This window comes from Alligator sinensis, unplaced genomic scaffold (genome assembly GCF_000455745.1).
Source record: "Alligator sinensis unplaced genomic scaffold, ASM45574v1 scaffold1432_1, whole genome shotgun sequence".
Taxonomy (NCBI): Eukaryota; Metazoa; Chordata; order Crocodylia; family Alligatoridae; genus Alligator; species Alligator sinensis.
Window position 1 is genome coordinate 186,063 of NW_005843197.1, and position 20,879 is coordinate 206,941.

The window sequence follows — 20,879 nt, forward strand, 5'->3', positions numbered from 1 at the left end:
ATGCTCGTTGCAAAGCGTTCCCGCCATTTGTATGCTAATTCGAGTCCCATTATTGGCCAGTTCTAAATTATACACACGTGGCGGCTAGTGATTGGCTTGCTAGCCATATAAAAGGCTTGAGTGGTTTCCGCCCAAGTTGGAGGACTCCACGAACACCGGGAGGAGGAGACTTCACGCTGTGTGAAGATCTCTAAGCGCTGTGGATCCTTACGGACCCAGCGCATTTCAAGCAGGCAACAGAGGTCTGATCAACCTCTAGCCTCTCCCTGTCGTCGATCGCAGCCTAGACGTATCCCTTCCTGTGCACAAAAGAACCGGACCCACGGAGCCTAGCAAACTTTGTGTGAGTCCTTGCCAGACGACCGACCTCAGAGCTCTTCTACCCGGGTTTGAGTCCTGCAGGTTTATCTTCCCATTGCCGAAAACCCCTTGCGACGTACCCTCGTGTTTTGCATCTTCCCGTCGCCGAAAACCCCTTGCGACGTACCCTCGTGCCCTGCAGGTTCGAGTTTTGTTTTGTTGTCTGTCTGTAACCGCATCTCAAGCAAGTTTTCCAGCCTACACCACTGCCATCTCGATGTAAGTAAACAATCTTTTAAACTACCGCTAAGCGTTTGTGCCTAATTCCAGCTCGACGGCCTTCCCTCTCTGACCCGGCGTGCCCGGGCTGCTGGCCACAGCCCGCGTGCAGCACGGAAAAGGGCTCGGGCCGCTCCCAGCCCCCCCAACTTTATGTATTAGTAGTGTAACTTGAAGCAATAGGGCAAACCCAGAACTTAGAAAACTTAGTTTTTTTCAAGTAATAGAAAGAAAGAATTATTTTATCTGTTATTGGGGGCCTGCTTAATTGAATTCAGTGGGAGATTTGGCTAAGTGTCTCTGTTCTGAATTCTGCTACTGGTATATTTCAATTTCAGCAAATGAAGCATGTACTTTGTGTCCAAAATGCATGCTTAACTGCATGCTCATGTTTACATGTGCAGATTGGTTAAATTTACAATAAATATATTGGTGCATTCAAGCAGCCAGTTAACATTTAATATGGAGACATGCTTGAACCCAAATTTTGTAACCAGATTTCAGTCTCTATTCCCTGATAATTTGGTTGTCTCATTCTACTTAAATCTTTTGTTAATGGTGTGGGAGTTTAATTAGCTTTTCTTCTTCATGATTTATTATTTGCTGACAAGAAGTTTGGCTCTATATAAGACAGAAAACAATAATGGGCTCAATTCTATTTTTAACATGAGTGTAACATGATTTCATTGAATTACTTCTGGTTTGCAGTGGTGTAACTGGGAAGAGAATCAATCAATCTACTATTAGGGTCCCAAACAACTTGGGCTTTGTCCATTTTTGGGTTTAGCCAACAGTGAACAAGACCTTAAGCCCTGATTCTATGCTGTGTGATGTCCCCATTCCCTCAAAATGCCTCCCAGGTAAGGCAGAAACAGCCTAACTCCCACTATTCTGAACTATCCAGCTATTCTAAACTGCGGACTACTTAGTTTTTTAAGTTCAGAAATATCTTTCCAAAAGGAAAAAAAAAGCACAGCTGCTGTATGTGCAATTACTAGAGTTCATAGATTCATAGATGTTAGGGTCGGAAGGGACCTCAATAGATCATCGAGTCTGACCCCCTGCATAGGCAGGAAAGAGGGCTGGGTCTAGATGACCCCAGCTAGATGCATATCCAGCCTCCTCTTGAAGACCCCCAGGGTAGGGGAGAGCACCACCTCCCTTGGGAGCCCGTTCCAGACCTTGGCCACTCTAACTGTGAAGAAGTTCTTCCTAGCGTCCAGTCTAAATCTGCTCTCTGCTAGCTTGTGGCCATTATTTCTTGTAACCCCCGGGGGCACCTTGGTAAATAAAACCTCACCAATTCCCTTCTGTGCCCCCCGTGATGAACTTATAGGCAGCCACAAGGGCGCCTCTCAACCTTCTCTTGCAGAGGCTGAAAAGATCCAGGTTCTCTAGTCTCTCCTTGTAGGGCTTGGTCTGCAAGCCCTTAACCATACGAGTGGCCCTTCTCTGGACCCTCTCCAGGTTATCTGCATCCCTCTTGAAGTGCGGTGCCCAGAATTGCACGCAGTACTCCAACTGTGGTCTGACCAGCGCCCGATAGAGGGGAAGTATCACCTCTTTGGATCTATTCGTCATGCATCTGCTGATGCATGATAAAGTGCCATTAGCTTTTCTGATGGCTTCGTCACACTGCCGACTCATGTTCATCTTGGAGTCCACTAGGAGTTCCATGAATAAAAAAAGAGCTAAACTGAGGAAAGTGCTTTAACCTGCCGTCACCAATCTCAAAACCAAATGCTCTACCTTTACTATAACAGGCATCAGTATTCTACCTAAGGCAAGCAACCACAACTCCTTATGCATATGCCTATGTGTAATGGAGTAAAGCTAGTAAACGGCTAGGTAGATAAAATCTAGAAAGAAGACAGGTACTACTACTACATCACATCTCAGCATCTGCAGCTACTATTTGTGTCTCCAACCTTCTAATTCTATTATGTTTCATGATAACTATGATATTTAAAGTTCCAGTGCCTGAAGTCAAGCAATCATGAAAAAATCTCACTTTTACTTTAAAGAAAGTTGAAGTATATCTACCCTGCAGCCACTTCTGTGACTACTGTATAATGCTGAGCTATCTGAGTTCATTGTAAAGTAGCTAGCTCAGGTATCCATAGCAAGCTAGCCACAGTAGCACAGAGCCTACTGTGAGCTAATGTTCCTTACCGAGTCACTTTTATGTTACTTCCAAAGTTGATAGCAATCATGACTATGGAGAAAATTTTGAAAAACCAAGCATCTCCTAAAGGTCCAGAAACAAGAAGATACATTAAAATAATCCTACATGTATTCATTAAAAGAAATCATAATTGTTTTGAGACCTGACATATGCTTTTTTGAAGTCTTGGGTTTTAGAATATTTTACTATTTTTCATAGTTGGAAATAGCAGTTATAGCCTACCCATGCTAGTTTGATTTTAGTAACAGTTCAATTGTTAGAAACATAAAAAAAGAACAAAACCTCCCTACCCAAACCACTAAAATGTCAAGTTGTATCATGCACATGAATAAATAAAAAATCCTCTTTTAACCACACTAACTTTAAAGAGGATTTCAGTTTTTGTTTAATTAAAAACTGGTGCCTAATCTAATCAGTTCACAAATGGCTAAAGTACACTATCTATTATTTTTTATTTTGAATATTTTCAAGATTTGAGAGAGTGCTCCATAAAGATTAAAGCTGATGAGATTATGTTAATTTTGCAGATATAAATTTTAAACATGGATAAAGACTTCAAGACAAAGAAACCTGATTATACTTTTCAAAGTTCTTCAGAAACATTGTTTTCTATTCAGCTACTGGATTTTAAAACAAGTTTACTGGAGGCAGTAGAAGAATTGCGTATAAGAAGGGTAAGTGTGCTTACATTGTTTTAAGATTGTTTCCCTTGTGTTACTTTTGTTTTTTCATTATTATAAAAAATTATTATAGGAATTCATACTCTTCTACAAAAAGTAATAACCAACGTTCATACAAAAAATGTTCACATCAGCATCTTGTGTCCTAAATGGCATGGAAGGTAGTGGTATGTGCTTTTGTAGCATATATTCTTCTTTAGAGTTTGCACAGTTCAGTTCTTATTGGTGTACAATGGGTGGGTCTACACAAGCTACTACTATTAAGATCCCATTAGCTGAATAATACTGTGCAGCAGCATGTCATGGTATGGAAAGTGCTAATATGCTACTGCACAGTATTATTAGGCTACTGAGCAGTAGTGTCACAAAAGACGTTCCCCAGTGATACTGCGCAGTAACTCCATTTACTGTGCATTTATTTAGTACTTGTATTAGCACTATCATTGTCAGTGGGTGTGGCTAAATGAGACACTACTGTGCAGTGGTTACTGCGCAATTATTTAGTACTTGTTTAGTAGCCACACCTACTGACAATGGTATGGCTGTCATGTGTTTGTTTATTCCTAATAACACAGTCAGTTACCAAGTTAAGGAAAAAAGTTGCCTATTTTCAATTTTTACTTTTTATTGTGTTTGTTTAATTGTAAAGCAAAGAGCTAGTTGTTACGTTGACAATTACAAATATTTTTCATTTGATCATCCATAAATACTGGGGGGTAAAGGACAAATTCAAACTATTACATTAGGGTAAGGGCTGGCAAGATGGCCTGCAGGGTAGATCCAGCTCTCAGGGCCACTGGATCTGGCTTGAGAAATTTGGGGGCTTTGGTTGTATTCCAGTAGCAGGGGCTTTGCCTATGCTGGGACTGGGCAGGGAGGAGCTATGCCCATGCCACAGCTGGATGGTAGCGAGAAATATTGGCAGGAAAAAGCTGCTGCATCAAAAGACTAGCCTACTTTAGACCTGAGCCAGGTTGTTCCAGGTGCTGGCTCTGAAAAGTTGCCAGTCCTTGCTTTAGGAAAATTGTTAGCACTACTAAGTGTTAAGATATGAATATTTTGTGATTTACAAAAAATAAATAGGGGGATTCATCTTCAAGTACTATAGCTGTTTCTTGATAAAAGATAAAAGATCTTAAAGACCAACAAACCTCATTCGTGTTTTTTCAGCTGTACTGCAAATGACTCCAGCATATACTTGTTGATTTACTTTCTCAGCTTAGTGAGCTTTTTTGCCTCTATGAAAGGCAGAAAATTACTTAAATTATATGATATTTTTGAGCTGTTTGAAAGAAGTATAATATAGACAATATACAAAAAGTATATTGGTCTTGATAATGTTTATTTTACTTTTGTTTTGATCTATTTTAAAAGTTAAATAGAATAATACTTTTAAAAATCTGTATTGACTGCTGTATAAAATCTAAGGAAAAAGACTCAAGGTTTTACTTTTTGGTGCTTGTGGTGGGCCAGTAGGGGGCACTCCTGTGTTGAGCAACCCACCTCACTGTGCTTGGCCACCTTCCAGGCTCCAAGTGCCTCCCTGGGGGTGCCTCATGTCTGGCCAACCCCCTTCCTGGAGCACACTCACTAGCCTGGGGGTTCCACTGCCACCACCCACGGCTGGGCTTGATTCTGGCTCTGTGCACCCTAGGAAACACAGGCCTAGTAGCCCTCGAGGGTACTTGATTCACTTCAAGAACTTGGGGTGCTTCCCTCAGTCAGAAGCACAAGTAGTGGTCTCCCTTAGTCAGCCGAACCCAGGGGACCCCAAGGCATAATCTAGACCCACTCCCAATAAGCAGTGGAAAAAAGCCACAAAAATAATACATATTTTTTGTATAATTTTTTTTTGTGGCTGGCTTCCCTTTTTGTGGCACCATTAATTGCCTGAAAGTGTTTTCCTGTTTACAACTTAAGATGCAATTAACAGACTTATTGCGTCTTAAATGTCATATCTGGTAGGAGCCTAAGTATCCAAAACATTAATCTCCTCCATCATCCAAAAATGGTTTCACATTGCTCTTAATAACAATTTATAGAGGAAAAATGTTAGAAACTTCTAACAACTTGTAAGAGTATACATCTACTTGTATGTGTGGTGTTTGTTCTATCAATAAATTCTATACTGTATGGTTATTAATAGGGCCTTACTAGATTCACAGCAGAACTGGGCTGCACTACTGCTCCTTTAATTTTGCAGGTTGCCCTGTGCACTCTCCTGCTGCTTATTGGCAGAGGGGCCCCACTTGTAGCTCGCTCCTGATCAGCAGAGAAGCAAAAACCACATTTTTAAACATGGTGCTATTTCTGCCTTCCAGACGCTAATTGGCCAAGGGGCCCCAAGGGCCCCGCTGCTTGCTGCTGACTGGTGGGGAGGCACAAATGGCACCATGTTCAAAACCGTGGTTTTCACTTCCTTGACAATCAGGAGCGAGCCACAACTGGGGCCCCTCCACCAATTAGCGGCTGGGGTTGTGTGGGGGAACCTGAAAGATAAAAGGAGCTACAGTGTAGCCCACTTCCACCATTAACCCAGTAGAACTTAGTTATTAAGGATGCATTTAAGCATTTATATTTTGAAATACCAAGATAATAGATAACGGCAGGGCATAATCTACCACTTCTGATTTTCAGGGAGAATTGTGCCTTTAGATAAATTGGCATTTTAATTAATAACCAATGGTACAAAAAGGTCCTGTGATTTTAGTTATGAATCTGTTACAAATCTTAACTCCATCAGATGACTGGTATATTGTAAATTTACCTAAGAGTGGTGCATCACGCTATTATGCAGGGAACAGACCAGAAAATGAATAGAGAGTAAAGAATTACAGTACTATTCTTGTTTTGAGAGAAGAATGAATTATTTCTTCACTCTCCATGGGATTTTTTACTTTTTACTGTGCATTTGTCCAGAGGCAGTGTGGTCAAGTGGAAAGAACACTAGACCAGGAGTCAGAAGACTTGCGTTCTAGTCTCAGTTTGACTTCTAATAGACTGATTTTAAACGAATAATTTCATCTCTCTGCTTTTATGCCTCATCCCACTCTATGGCTTGTTTGTTTAAACTGTGAGCTCTTATTATGCATGTAAAAAAAACTAATATGGTGGGTTTCTTGTTGGCTGGAGCTTCTGTTTGTACAAATACTAAATGATCAAAATAAATGTTTGCCCCTGCTCTGAAGATGAGGTTATAAGCTAAGCAGAGCTAGTGAGTAGTGAAAATCTAGCTCATCAGACACTGATATAGTATCAAAAGCTCACTCTGAGAACAAACTGAGGGTTTGCTTAGTCTTTTTTGCCACTTTAATTCTCCTACTGTTCAAACTCAGAGCCATTCAAATAATCCTTCATTGGAGTATTATAGACAAGATGTCATCCAAAATCTGTCAGTGCTCCTTAGTGATCAGATGGAGACATTATGTTGAGCAATGTGAGACACTCTTCCAAGGTGGGGGGATAAAATATTGTATTATATGTAGTCTTGACACAATGTTAACACTGAAGTTACTGAACACAACTATAATCAATACCTGAAAAGTGAAGTAAAATTTAAGATGATAACATAAACAGAGACTATAAATCATTATGTATCATGGCCCTCCTTCAGGAAAATATTTCAAATCAAGAAAATACTTTACACATAAGGGGCTAAGCACATTCTTCACACTTTACCTGAATAGGGATATACTCTAATATAGAGGATAGGGAGTATTTGATCGGTAGCCGTTGGAGCAATAGAAGTGGTGACTAGCTGAATGCCAAAATCTTCTAAAATACATACCTTTTCGGAAAAAAATATTGTTTCTCTGCCTTTTTCAAAGCTGACTCAAAAGTAAGTTTCCTTTACCGTACTTAGAAAATTATATCCAAAGAAAGAAACCAGTTTTAAAGAAAATTGAGTTTGAATACAGATGACTCTGAAGTTAATAAATTCTGGTGTCAAGGTTGCCCATAAACATTATTTTGGTCCCATTTTGTGTAATGATTATCATACAGTTTTTAATTACCTGATTACATGTTGGGTTTTGTTTTCCACAGGCTTCCTTTTGACACCTCTTTTTAATGTAATTAAATGTTCCAACCCTAACTTTCTATGAGTCTATGATCTTATGATACACTATACAGTGAAGAATTCAAGATATGTTGCATGCTGATTGTGACAAGTGCCAATAATGCAAGAATCCCAATTAATGTAGAACTCAACTTTAATATATACTTTTTTAATATTATTACCAGGATGAATAATTAGTATAAACAAAGCATATACATTTGATAAAAAATTAACAGTAATTGAAAAGATAATGCCATATTTTTTTGCAAATAACATGCCTCATTTTTGAAAAGCAGCATAAAAAAAATAATTCCTTGTAGTACCTTAATATCAGCAGCTAGGGAGCCAAGCCTGCTTCCAGTCCTGCACACTGAGTGGGGCCCACAAACTAATCTGGTACACTGGGTCCAGAGCCAGGACTGTGCGTTGGGTCTGTGGTTGCATACCAGGTCCAATACCATGCTCCAGGTCTGATCCCACACTGAGTCTGACTGTATGTACCAGTGCGATCTGGTGTATGGGGCCATGTCATCTGGCCAGGAGGGATTCCCACATGTCTGGAGATTTGGCAATGGGGACTGGTGGTCCCAGAGCTACATGGAAATAAACATTGCTATTGCTCCCCCACTGCCAAATTTCCAGATCTACGGGGATCCGTATTTCTCACATATTATGCAACCCCCCATTTCTGCCACCTGGCTTGGGGTAAAAGTGCAGGGTAAGTGCAAGAAAATATGGTAGTTTATGGGTACAATTATAATTCTCCCAAAAGGGACAGGCCTAAATTGGACACCTGTCCCTTTACTATCTAAAATACCCTATATCCATATACACATTTAAATCAAGAACCAGTGGTGACATCAAGAATCAGTGGTGGTAAGTGAAGGCCATGGAGATCCAAAGTTGAGCTGACCAACATGACATGAAGCTTTTTTCAAGCAATAAAAGCCATGTTTCATGGGCCAGTGGCCCAACCCCCTTGCAATCCCAGATTGGCTCCACCCTTCTCACGGACAATGCATTCATCAAGCAACACTGGAAGGAGCACTTCAAGACTCTACTCAACCATGAATCTGAGGTCTCAGCTGCCAACAACACCCAGTAATAGAACCTCTTGCTGATTCCCCCATCCTTGAAGGAAATCTGGCATACCATCACTCAGACCAAGAACAATAAGGTGCCCGGCCCAGATGGCATCCCCACAGAGATCTTCAAAGCTGGTGGTACAGCACTAGTGCAAAAATTTCACCAACTTCTCATCAAAATATGGGTTAATGAAGAAGTTCATACCTGGGCAGTCACCTCTCTCAGTTAGCCAGTCTTGATAAAAAAACGAACATAGGATTCACTGTGCCAATATATAATTTGGAAAGCTGCTTCACTGTGTCTTTGCTGACTGAGATATGCAAATGCAAACTAAAATAGTGGTCTACAATGCAGTGATTATCCCCATGCTTCCATATGGGTATGAGATGTAAGTGACATATTGAAGCCATCTTAAGTGCCTGGAATGGTTCCATCAGCATTGCCTCAGGAAGATCCTTTGCATTAGATGGAAAGACCATTGCCCCAATGCCAGCATCCTCTCTGCAGCTAACATAACCAGCATTGAAGCAAAGATCATGAAACATTAACTCCATGGGGTGGCCACTGTGTGCAGATGGCTGACACTCGTCTTCCGAAGCAAGTCCTCTTCTCTCAACTTAGTCATGGTAAGAAGACCCGTGGAGGACAGAGGAAGTATTACAAGGGCACCTTAAAAGCATACCTTAAGAGGGGTGGCATCAACCCTACAAATTAAGACGTGCTGGCTGGTAACAGATCTCAGTGGTGCTGCACCATACATCAAGCTACAGTCCACTTCAAAGAGAACTGTCTTGATCAGGAAGCTGAGAAATGGTAGAGAAGGAAGGAAAGCGCACAACATCCTGGTCAACAGTTGTGCCTCCCCCCTCCCCCTCAGGCACTACTTGTCATATCTGTGGAAAAGCTCTTAAAGCACCACTTGTCATATCTGTGGAAAAAACTTGCAAAGCATGGATTGGACTCCTCAGCCACCTTAAAACTCACCAGTAATCCCCCCAACCTGGTGTCCCACTTCTGACACCAAGGACGTAGCATGTTAACTTGTGTGCCCGTGTCTAGGAGAAACTGAACGGGGATAGCACGAGAAGAAGAAGTTGCACTTACGTCAAAGGTAGCGTACGGGCGGTCATCTGTGGGGTCGCAGCTGGCGTAGCCTGTCTTGGTGGCCGCTACTCGTTTTTTACTTCTTGGGCATCCCCTCTGGTGTCCCACTTCTGACACCAAGGACGTAGCATGTTAACTTGTGTGCCCGTGTCTAGGAGAAACTGAACGGGGATAGCACGAGAAGAAGAAGTTGCACTTACGTCAAAGGTAGCGTACGGGCGGTCATCTGTGGGGTCGCAGCTGGCGTAGCCTGTCTTGGTGGCCGCTACTCGTTTTTTACTTCTTGGGCATCCCCTGACTGGAACGTAAAGCCCAGTCTCTCCGCCAAGGCCCGTTGGACCACATCCCCCAGATGGTGGGTCTGTGCCTTAGTCAGGCCGCTTTTGTTGAGGACGAACCCAAACATGGCTCGTTTTTCCGGAGATCGCTCCGGCGGTCCCGGGTCTCAAGGTTTGCGGGGTTTGTCTGGCATATTCGACCATTGTGTTGTGGCAGCAGCAACCTTTTGCGTGTGTGGTCCTCGCTGGGCGCTCGTCAGTTTTCCTAGGGAGCTTAAAACATTTCCGAGGGGTTCTCCAATCAATGGGCTTAATAGAAGCCGGAACATGGGGGTATTGGGACCTCCGTATAGTTCCACGCACGACTATAGACGAAGAAGACACCGGAACGTTTGCCGGGTCTCCGCAATAGCGGTGAGGCCAGGCACTGTGTGATTCTTGACGCGTAAGGTTTAAGGGTCTGCGGGAGGCATCCCAGGTCAAGTAGCTAGTTCCCGCTATGGCGTAGAGAAGCTGGGTGGTAGGTGCAGGCGTGAGTGGTGGGTTCGTGTGCCACGCATGGGCGCGGACCATAAGTGCCAGGATGGTGGCCGCTGGCAAGGGTATGGGCCAGCGTCAGTTACCAGCTTGTCCGTGTCGACACACGCCCCCCCGCTCCAAGCCGGCTGACGCATAAGCGCCGCGCACTCCTCATAATCAACTGATTCTGACCCATGTTCTAGCAATAATCGTCCTAGCCAGATGGCGATGGTTTCGCCCAGCTGAATTTTGGTGTCCTTCGCTAGGTCTTGTAGTTCCCCCCTTGAGCGGGAACTATACGTGGTAGTGGTCGTCTGGGTTCCCGCTTGGTCTATTACCGCCTTAGTGATGGCAATCGGGTTAGCGTGTATGGGGGGAGCAACCATATTGATGTCTAGATTCTTGTGATCCCCGAGCGGATATTTTGGCGGGCATAAAGCGTCTGGGTAGGGGGGCGGGATTTCCGCCTCGAGCGGAGGGGCTGACGCCACAGGGAACGCCTCTCGTGGTGAGGGGGGCGGATCTTTGTTACTCATGGTCCCCGCCTCTTCTTCTCCCCGCCCCTGCTCTGCCACCTCGGCGCCATCTTCAGGTGTGGTCGCGGCATGGTCGGCAGCCATCTTCGTGAGTGTCTGTATTAGACTCGCTTGATTTGCGGCGTGTCTCATCAGCGTGGAAAATGAGCAAAACAAGACATTAAGCATTTTTCCTTTATCCCACTTCTGTCCGCTCCACTTAGAGGAATTTTTTCCCTCCTCTTCTAGGTTCTCCCTCAAGGTAGTTAATATTACATTTTCGGCCCCTCCCGGGATGATAGCCTTATAGCAGAACTTGTCGGGGGGGGGGGTATCACAGCCTCTTCCTGTCTTGAGGTGTTGTATACACCAGGTGAATTCTTTTTCGGGTGCATGATCGATACCCCAACCCATGGGTTTAATCCGACTAAGTTCGACCTCCGCCACTACGTCGGGGGGCCAATACAGGACAGAGGGGCATGATAGGAGGCACCCAAGCACAGCGGGACTGAGCCCGGACACCACCCATTCTTTGGCTGCCCCAGGCTGGTGTGTGAGGGTGTCGGTCAGCTGGATGGACAAATAGCCCCCTAACTTTCCATTTTGTGCGACCTGGTGGTAGGCGATGTGGGCCCAGAGGCCGTCCGCATTGGTCGGCGGGGGCCACTGATGGTTGGCCCACGGGCAATACTTTACTAAGGGGTCTGCATGTGTTTTCCCTTCTCGTCTCAGGGATCCCATCCTCGTCGCCATGTCGCGTGCGGTGGAGTTAAACGCTCTGGGCGAGAACGAGGAGGTAATAACACAGAGGCAGAGTCCCTTGGCACTTAAAGTGAAATGCAAAAAGTTTAATTTTTGTACTCACGTTGGTAGTGAGGCTCAGTGTTCTTCCAGCTGTTACAAATACTGCAGTTATTCGCTCCCCTGGGAGAGATCACTTGTTCGGGATGCGGAGGGGTCGCCCTGGGTTTTGGATAGCAGTGGGCGTTCGCGAGACTGGGATAGAATTGGCCAGATTCCACCCTGCTCGTTTAGTCTAGGACTCCGGAGTGTTCTCTTCCGGATTCCTGGTTGTTTTATAAGACTGACACAATTGTCAGTATCCCCGTGAGCCAGTTGGCTTCTATTGTTCTGTTCGTTCCCTTATATGGTGGTCTCCCCCCGGGTTTGAGGTGGTGCCCAACAGTTACGGCAATAGCGTGACAAGATACGCAATGGCTGCGGCTGCTTATCTGTGAGTTAGTACAGTCAGTATAGTACAGTCAGTACTTTCCCAAAATGACAGATGGTCACTCGGGAGCAAGCAGCAAGTATTACACAACACCTGGCAGACATCATCCTTGTATCAAGGGATAGCCAAAGATTCATTTAAATTTATAAATAACAATAGAACGTTATTTAACATTTTGTACAATGTACAACCTATGTATCAGATTACAACTACTGTATTGTTACATGTTCTAACAATAAAGGACATAATAAGTATAGGAAAAGGAGTAAAGTTAGATGTTTGTCTGAGACTTAAAATGAGATGGAGCATCAATGAGGCAAATAGACACAGAAAAGCTATTCCAAATGGCAATAACTGCAGAGAAGATTGTTATAGCATAGTAGTGAGATTGATTGGAGGAACAGAGAAGAGGATGGTACTAGTTGAATGAAAGGCTTGAGAGAGGAAAATCTTTGAGATTGGCTGGAGCAAATCCTTGGAACATTTAAAAAATATTTTAAATTTAGGGAAAGGTTTTAAAAAGAAGATGAGTTTTAACCTGAATTCTGAAATGTTTTCTGAGATATAGCTGTTGTTTGAGGATTTAGGTGTGACTGTGTTTTTAGTACATGTTAGGGCCAGAGATCTCTCATTTCCTCCTGTGGTGAAAGAGATACTGCCTCAGTTTTCCTACCTAGTTGTGCTCATTTTCCTCTCAGCTGATACAGTAGTTTGATTTAGCCTTCTGGTTAAATTAAGAAAACTCTTGTTCTGCACTTCATGCAGGTGAGTGCAGAGAGCTTTTTCTCTTTTTTTTTTATGGAAGCCTGGTCTGTCAGTTTTAAAACATGAAGTTGCCAGTTCATTCCCACCCAAAATCTTTTGTGGTCCTCTTCCTATTTTCTCTTCCATCATCCTGCTAGCTCCTCTCTAAGCTTATAACCTGATTCAAGTCTCTGCTGGTCTTATCCAGATCCCAGCTCTTTTTCCCACTCCCACTTTCCTTCTTCATGGCTTTTCTGTATGTGGAAATTTCCTGATTGCCTCCTGTTTATCTTCTCCTCTGCTCATCAGAGAGACCCAGGAACCTATTTTAATTTGAGTTCTCTCCAAGCACAGCACGACCCTTTCCCAGTCTCTCTTGCAGGGAAACCTGCAGGGAAACCTGGCCAGAGCTGGGTGTGATGGGTGGGGAACGGGGCCCCTTCACCTCATGGCCCCACCCTAGCTACCCCGGCTAGACTATTGTGGGGAGCTAAGTCAGGCCCCTGCAGCAAGGGGGTTCCATTTCCCCCTTCCCCCAACCTTAGCTCTGGCCATTCAACAGCCAGGAGCAGCCAGTGTGGAGCTGCCCACATGAAAAATTAACCCTGGAGGGAATACAAGTTCCCTAAGGCGCTCTGCTTTTGAGTGCTTTGATGTAATACCTAAATTAACCAGAGTGAATTTTTCGCTTGATTGGCTTTTTAAAATGTGCTCTGCAGCCATGCATGTGTGTTAAGTTATGGCTGTAGTGTATTTTCAGGGGCCAGATTGCTTGAAAACTCACTTTTGTTTGTGCCCTATGTGCTTTGCTCCCTTTCTAGTTGCTGTCTTCATTTTAAAACTAGGTTCTTTTTGGTTTCCCAAAATTCCCTTCTTAAAATGTATTGCTGCCAGATTATATTTCCAAGGGTCTTCCTAGAAACTATACTTCTCAGAATTCCTGTGTTCAGGGTTCAACTGGGTAAAGGCTGAGCATGGCCTGTAGCAGGGGTGTCAAACTTATCTGGCTCTATGGGGCCACTACAGCTGGTTTGGGACCCATGCTGCCTGCGGTGTGGATCCTGGAATGGCTGGAATGCCTGACACATACAGTGCAGTCCGGCTGCAGCAGCAGCCACGCTGCATGCAGTGGCTGCCCTGGCTAGACTATGCTGCATGTGGCACCTGCTTCAGCCAGTCCATGACCTGCACTTCATGCAGTGCCTACAAGCTGCTGACTGGCCCTGCACCATGGGCATGCGCTATGCCCTGTGTGGATCTGATTAGAGCCACGGGCAGCACCAGACTGGATGGTGGTGTTTGGCTTGTGGGCTATATGTTTGACACCCCTGGTGTATAGCCCTCACCTTAAACGGCCAGCATACCCTGTTACAGTAAGGATGCACACAGAAGCCTTCACAACATAATGTTATTTTATCAGCTGAAGATTTGGGAAATTCTAGAGCTTCAGCAATAAAGGCAAGAGGAAAGAAAAATGGATGAGATTTTCAGCAGAGGTAGAGTTGACGTAGTGTCATAAATAGGCAATATTGTACCAATGGTTATAATCAGATACATAGTTAGGGATGCTGGGGGAAACTGTGATGTAGACTGAAAATAACATCAGTGTCATCACTGAAAGGGGAAAATTGATATTCTGAATCAAGATGTGAGATAGCAGAAGCAATGGAACTGAATTTTGGAATGTGCTCCCTTTACCCAAGGGGAACTTGTATCAGAGAGTTTTATCTGAAGAAAGCTGATAAACCGATAAAGGTACCTTGTCAAGAGAGGCAAGGAAGGACAGCTGGGAGAAGTTAGTAAAGGTGTTGTAATGCCTATTTAGTTCATAAGAGTAGTGGTTAATGTTCACAGAAGAATTAAGATAGCAGAATAATGTAGTGGGCCAAGAATTTAGCCTCATGGAACTTTGTACTAGAGGGGTCTTTGTGCGGAAGGATAAGCTGCTACGTGGAATAGTTTTTGATTGATAAGAGTAAGATTTTGGCAAGAACAAATTAGAGGCACCTGTTTAGATAGGTAGCCAATTCAGGAGGAAGGAATAGTCTATAACAACTAATATCAGTGATACTTAATGTCAAATAGAATGAAAGCACCACAGACACAAAACTGAGGAGGAGAACAGTTCTCATGCTGCATCTGGATTGTATCAAATCAACTCAAGTATATTATATGTAGTGTGATTAGAGGATGCTGCTCTTTGGAATATCATGAGCCAATGTTACCTGACTTTGGAAGGCAAAGTAAAAGAACTTTACTGTGCAGAATATTATGAAGTTTCTGGATTTCATAAAAGAGTCTTGCAATATTGAAGTTGCATAAGAAGTGCATGAGAGAAAATATGATTCACTGTATTATAGAAGTGAATAGGGGTTTTGACAGGGAACCAGTTTTTAAAGTCAAAGTAAAGTACAGCATTGTATCTATCAACCCATATAATGGGGAAAAGATCAGGTGGAGAGAATGTAATAAAGCAAATTAAAATGTGTTAATGAGAACCAGAAGAGAATTATGAAAAAAAGAAAAGGGAACATTTTATGAGAGGTTGCTTGGAAAATAAATTTAAGACAATATAAGAATTTGAAGATATTATCTCACTTCTCCCAAGTAAATCTTACTACTGCATTTGGAATAACTTGTGCAGTTACTCTTTATAAAAAGACATATAGTTGACAATGTGCATCTGAATAGGGAATCCCTTTGAGGGAAAAACCCCCCAAAGGGCATGATCATTATGCCAAAAAAGTTCCTAACAAAATTACTAGAAATTCTGTAAAACTCAAGTAAAACTGTTGGCAGACAAATTTATTTGGGTAAATTCAATATCTTTTATTAGACAAACTCAAACAGTTGGAAAATTTTTTCTTTGCAAGCTTCTGAGTACAAATATCCTTCATCAGGCTGAGGAAGCATTTGCAGATGGTCTGTGCTCTTCCTGGATGGAGTAGTAAAACAGACCAGTACGTATGCAAGAAAGCCAGTCAGTCAAAATGTAAATTGAGGTGGTCAGTAGGTGAGAGACAGGTAGGGGGAGGGGCGCACTGAAAGAAGAATGAATATAGCTGTAGTTAATAGATGGGGGGGGGAAGGGAATGAGAATAGCTAGTAAAAAGTAGAGGGTTATAACTGTTAACACTGTTATAACTCCATTTAACTTTAGAATAAATATTAAATGTGAGAAGCAAGTATTTCTTAGGGTGATATATTTTATTGGACCAATGTGTGGTTGTGGTTGATAAAGATCCCACCCTAAAAAATCCTTTCCTCTCTCATGATTCTGAACTGTCATGGCTACAACAACACTCCATCACTACCCATAAATGTTAAAGGCAGAGAAATTGAACTGGGTGTCTGTTAAAAGTTGTACTTAGTTATTTAGTTCACAATGGGTATTCTAATCAGACTATGAAATAATCAGAAAGTGTAAGAACTATATGATTGAGCAACATGAGAAATTGGCTGTGCAATTTCGTAGGAGGTGGATTATGAGTTTGAAAAGGATAGTAAAAGTACCTAGCAGCAGTTTTGGCTGTTTGGACATGAGCCAGCTGTACTCTGTTCCTAAATCTGTTCAGGGTCAAGAATCGAGGGGGCTTGACCAATCCACAGCCCATCTTGTAAAACTACAGCCTGAAGCAAACACTTTAAAAAAGGCTTGACACTTTCTAAAGGTTATAACGAGTAAATAAACCATCAAATTACTCCTCTTTTATTGTTATGATAGTGTTTTTGTAAAAACACTTAAATCCTTGTAGTCCTAAGGCATCTAATAAAAAATAAACACTTTTAAGGTTTTGTGTTCTTTGATACCTTATAAAAAAGTTATATGCAGTATTTTCTTCCTCAGTGTAAGAAAGTTTTTATTTCTTCATAGTTTCTTCAGAAACTTTAAAAATCTTTGCATAACTTTTTGACAGCTTTCAATCCAGAAAGTGTGAAATACAAAGATGGTATGATGGAAATAAAATTATACCTGAGGCTTTTAATTATTAGCAGTTTGCTATATTAAAACCTTTATCAAATTGTCACTTGGATAAATTAGTATAATTGTAGCTTTTAGTAATTGTATAAGCTGACATTCTTGAGTTTTCAAATTATTTCTTTTAAGATCTAGGACAGAAATCCAGATAAAGTGTATAAAGATTTGAAAGAAAACTGAATTGCCCTGTTCATTCAGTTCTTTCCATCATTAACATTTTTGAGACTATATTATATTCATTAAAAAGTACTTTTTCCCCTCTACTTTTCAAATGGGTATTGATTTAATTTTGTTTTAAGTTTTTAGTTATCTATAAAGTTCCTACTTCGAGATTAAAATAAAATACAAAGGTTTCTAGTTAATGTTTAGTAATAGTACATTTTTCTGAGGAATCCTAAATTCTAAATCCAAAAATTAAATCAAATTTGGAAATGTAGCTCTGCCCTTAGGTTGTTTCCTTACATTAAAATGCTTAAATACAAAATACACATTCATTTTGAAGTTAAATTAAATAGATTGCAGATGGAATTAAGAAGAATCTGTAATACAATATTTTTATGAATTGCTTTGATATTCTTAAAATAAAATCACCTTCTGATTATGTAAACTAAAGAGTATCAGCATCATTCAGGCAACTGTTAACACATTTGCAAGTGTCATTCTAGTTATTTTGAATAGAAGTTTCACGTACATACAACTTGCACAGACCATGTTTAAATATCATGACCTTTTTCTACCTCTTGCTAATTACTAAAATACTGTCTGTTGCCCACCCCTAGTTTTGCAATTACTTCAGTAGGTGCAAGATCAGACTCAACATGTCTTAATTATTTTTACCTTGTTTATGAACTCATAAGTTTTAATTTGGTGCCATTGTACTCCATTGTCTAAGGTGTATATATATATTTTAACAAACGTTGACTTTTGGCTTTACTGAGGGCATCAAAAAGACAAAACAGATTGTGAAGGAAAAAGATTTTGTGTATATAACATTGTATTTGTAATAACTAAGGAATTTGGAAAGGCAGATCATAATCAAATTAGATATTTAAAAAAAAAATCTTTAAAAATTAGCTGGAGTTTGATGAAGGCTAATACAAAGCATTTTAGATCACAGTCCTACAGATACTTAAACATGTTAATTTGTTTACTAACTATAATCACTTACGTCCTTTAAGCTTAATATTTAGATGGGGCATGAAACTTATATTTATGGGACTGCTCAAATGAGTCTGTTCTGACTCAGTAGAAGAATTTTTATCCCCTATCAATAATCACTATGTATCAAAGTAATTTAAAGATAATAAGCTATGTTAAACAAAAGTTTCACTGCAGCATCCTTCAAGCTTGAAGGATTATCATGAATATATTCATAATGATCAAGAGGTCATTCTTGAAAAATCTTTACTTCTTACTGTTTTCTACTAGAGTTTTGCTAATGATGTATCATGCTTTATCTTTTCATTAGTGTGTAGTTTACTAGTAGCACATTTCAATAGCATTTGTAAATAAATTGTTTGAGATTATACTCCTACTTCTATAAGAAGTCATAAGGTATTCAAAATAATTGGCTTTTGTCATCACTGGGGGAGTAATAAGGGATGTATTCAGATTAATTCTTAATAGATTAATATAGGAAAACTAATTTGTTTTAGTTACAAAGTAGTATTCACTCAGGGAAGATGAAGAAAACATTTTATTATCTTTTAAAATTTGGTATATGCATGTTTTAGTTTCATGCCACAAAGCTTTTGAAACTTTGTAAAAAATATGCTATGGCATAAGTTTCATGCTAAAGCTAAAGTACTAAAGTAAGGGTAAAATTTTAAATACTCATTCAATATTTGTACGTGGTAAAATCAGATGATTTTAAAGTTGAGTTTAAACTTGTAGGATCATTGGGTCTCTGTAACTGCTCCTGTAGTATTTCAGGGCACATTAATTTGCACACAAATATGAGATTTTTCTGTAAGCATATATCAACAAATATATTATTAATCAAAGAAATCAATAAATTATACTAAATCTATTTTTACCATATTTAAATCACTTTGGGACAGATTTTCCTTCTTTATTTTAAACTCAAGGCTATTTTATGTATTATATAAATAATCACAGAGCAAACACATAAGCACCTTATTTGCACTGAGTTTGGACAGAGATGAATTAGTACACAACTGCTGGGGTATAACAAAGGCTGCAAACAATGTCAACTTTGTGTTGCCATAAAAATATCTATGGTGGCACAAAAGCCATGGGAACAGATGTCATAGCTCTTTGTTGTGCCACGGGTGCTTGAATTTTGTAGTGGCAACAAACCTAGTAATAATTTGTGCAGCTTTTTCGTGGCTGACTTCTATTCGCTTATGGTGGGAGAATGCAGACAGCCCATAGCTATCTGCACTTTCTTACAATGCCAGACAAGAATTGCCCCTGGACTCAGGGGTCTGTGCCTGCAGAAAAAAAACCCTATGTGCCATACCTTGACTTGGGAGCCCACCTGCAAGTGGGGAAACCCGCTGTTTACAGATGTGTTCCTGGTCAGGGCACCAGGGAATATCTCTTCAGAGGATTCCCCTCTTCAGAGAATTCCCCCAGAACTTGCAGACCAGGGGAAGCACAGAGGGGAGAAATGCCAAAAGGGTTCCTCCTTCTGCACTTGCAGACCAGGTGCTGGACCCCTGCCTCTCAGTACTTGCAAATTGCATCCTGATTTAGGATGTGGCAGCTTGCTAGGTGCATTGGGGCCCAACGTATTTTACTCGTTGCTATGTTTTGGCTCTAGACACTATGTGCAAGTAAAGGGGGGAATGCCTATGGAGATGTGTTGGGGGAATCATTTCCCTAACACAGTTGCAAGCAAGGAGGCAACCCCCACCGAGCTTGCAGATGTGCTCTGGGAGAATAGTTCCTTCAGCGGGTGTCTACAAGTATGGAAGGGGCTCAACACCCATAGGGATTTTTCTCCTGCGCCAGACCAAAGTGCACCTATCATGTTGCATGCCCTGGGTTGGGGTGCAGTGTGTAAGCACAGAGGGTGAAAAATCCCTTATGGGAGGGACCCCTGTGCCCTGAAAGAGGGGTGTGTCTGAAAACAGAGGGTTTTCCCACTTGTAGATACATCCCCAAGTCAGGATGTAGCACTCAGGGCTCATCCATTTTACAGTCATATTTGACTTTTATCAGGCTTATAATTCAAGAAAGAGGCTGTGTCTACATGAGATGCTGACTGTGCAGTGGTTACTGCACAGTCATTTAGTACTTGCATACTCAAGTACTAAATGACTGCGTAGTACCCGGCATTACTGCGCCGTAACGTCCCCACACGTTTTCTTGGTGATGCAGACTGTACAGTAGTTCATTACTACTGTGCAGTAGCATCACGTCACAGTTCATGCTCCATGATGCTACTACGCAATAGTAAAGAGCTACTGTGCAGTAAGCATCTTGTGTAGATGCGGCCAGAGCGTGCTAGTGTGGGGTCTTATCTTCCCACCTTGGAGAACAGAGGATATCCCCCACAACATATGATTTTTAACATGACAGTTTAGATCTATTGCTTTATTGAACAATTAGTAATAAGGACACTGAATACTTTTTTTTCCAGTTTGACTGTTCTTAGAACATATCCTACTCAGATTCTTAAATATGTTACAAGGATAGCTAATTTTTAAAGGGAGATATTACGGTGTTCTGCTTAAGACAATGAGCAGCTCTGGAGATAAAGCTTGCTATTAACTTTTTGCAGCTTTGAACTACATATCAGTGTTTCTCCAAGTGGTCTACATTTCCTTGTTATGCAATAACAGGACAGTAGTAAATGGCCTACCAGAACATAAGGGATCATAAGTAAATTATAGTATCTTGTGAAATCATGACCCTCTGCTAGTAGAGCAAACTGTTATTCTACAAAGCCTTGTAT

The 20,879-nt window shown here is 41.4% G+C and overlaps 2 protein-coding genes across 5 annotated transcripts in view; one reads left to right on the forward strand and one right to left on the reverse strand.

The window, feature by feature from the left end:
* The window catches only part of PRRG4 (proline rich and Gla domain 4), a 56,051-nt gene extending 46,260 nt beyond the window's left edge, over nucleotides 1-9,791 (reverse strand). For 2 of the 4 annotated variants that reach the window (XM_025194411.1, XM_025194409.1), the window contains exon 1: nucleotides 9,692-9,777. Coding sequence is in view for 1 of the 4 variants with exons in the window: in XM_025194408.1 (XP_025050193.1) it covers nucleotides 9,692-9,717 (26 nt within the window). In the remaining 3 variants the exon portion in view is untranslated. Of the gene's footprint in view, nucleotides 1-9,691 lie in introns of all 4 variants that reach the window. The other 2 variants (XM_025194407.1, XM_025194408.1) reach the window with 2 other exon arrangements.
* Nucleotides 9,792-11,754: 1,963 nt separating this feature from the next.
* The window catches only part of LOC102371007 (coiled-coil domain-containing protein 73-like), a gene marked incomplete at its 3' end in the record, with an annotated part of 73,737 nt that continues 64,612 nt past the window's right edge, over nucleotides 11,755-20,879 (forward strand). The window contains exon 1 of the mRNA XM_006037925.1: nucleotides 11,755-11,799. Within this exon, the coding sequence (XP_006037987.1) occupies nucleotides 11,755-11,799 (45 nt within the window). The remainder of the gene's footprint in view (nucleotides 11,800-20,879) is intronic.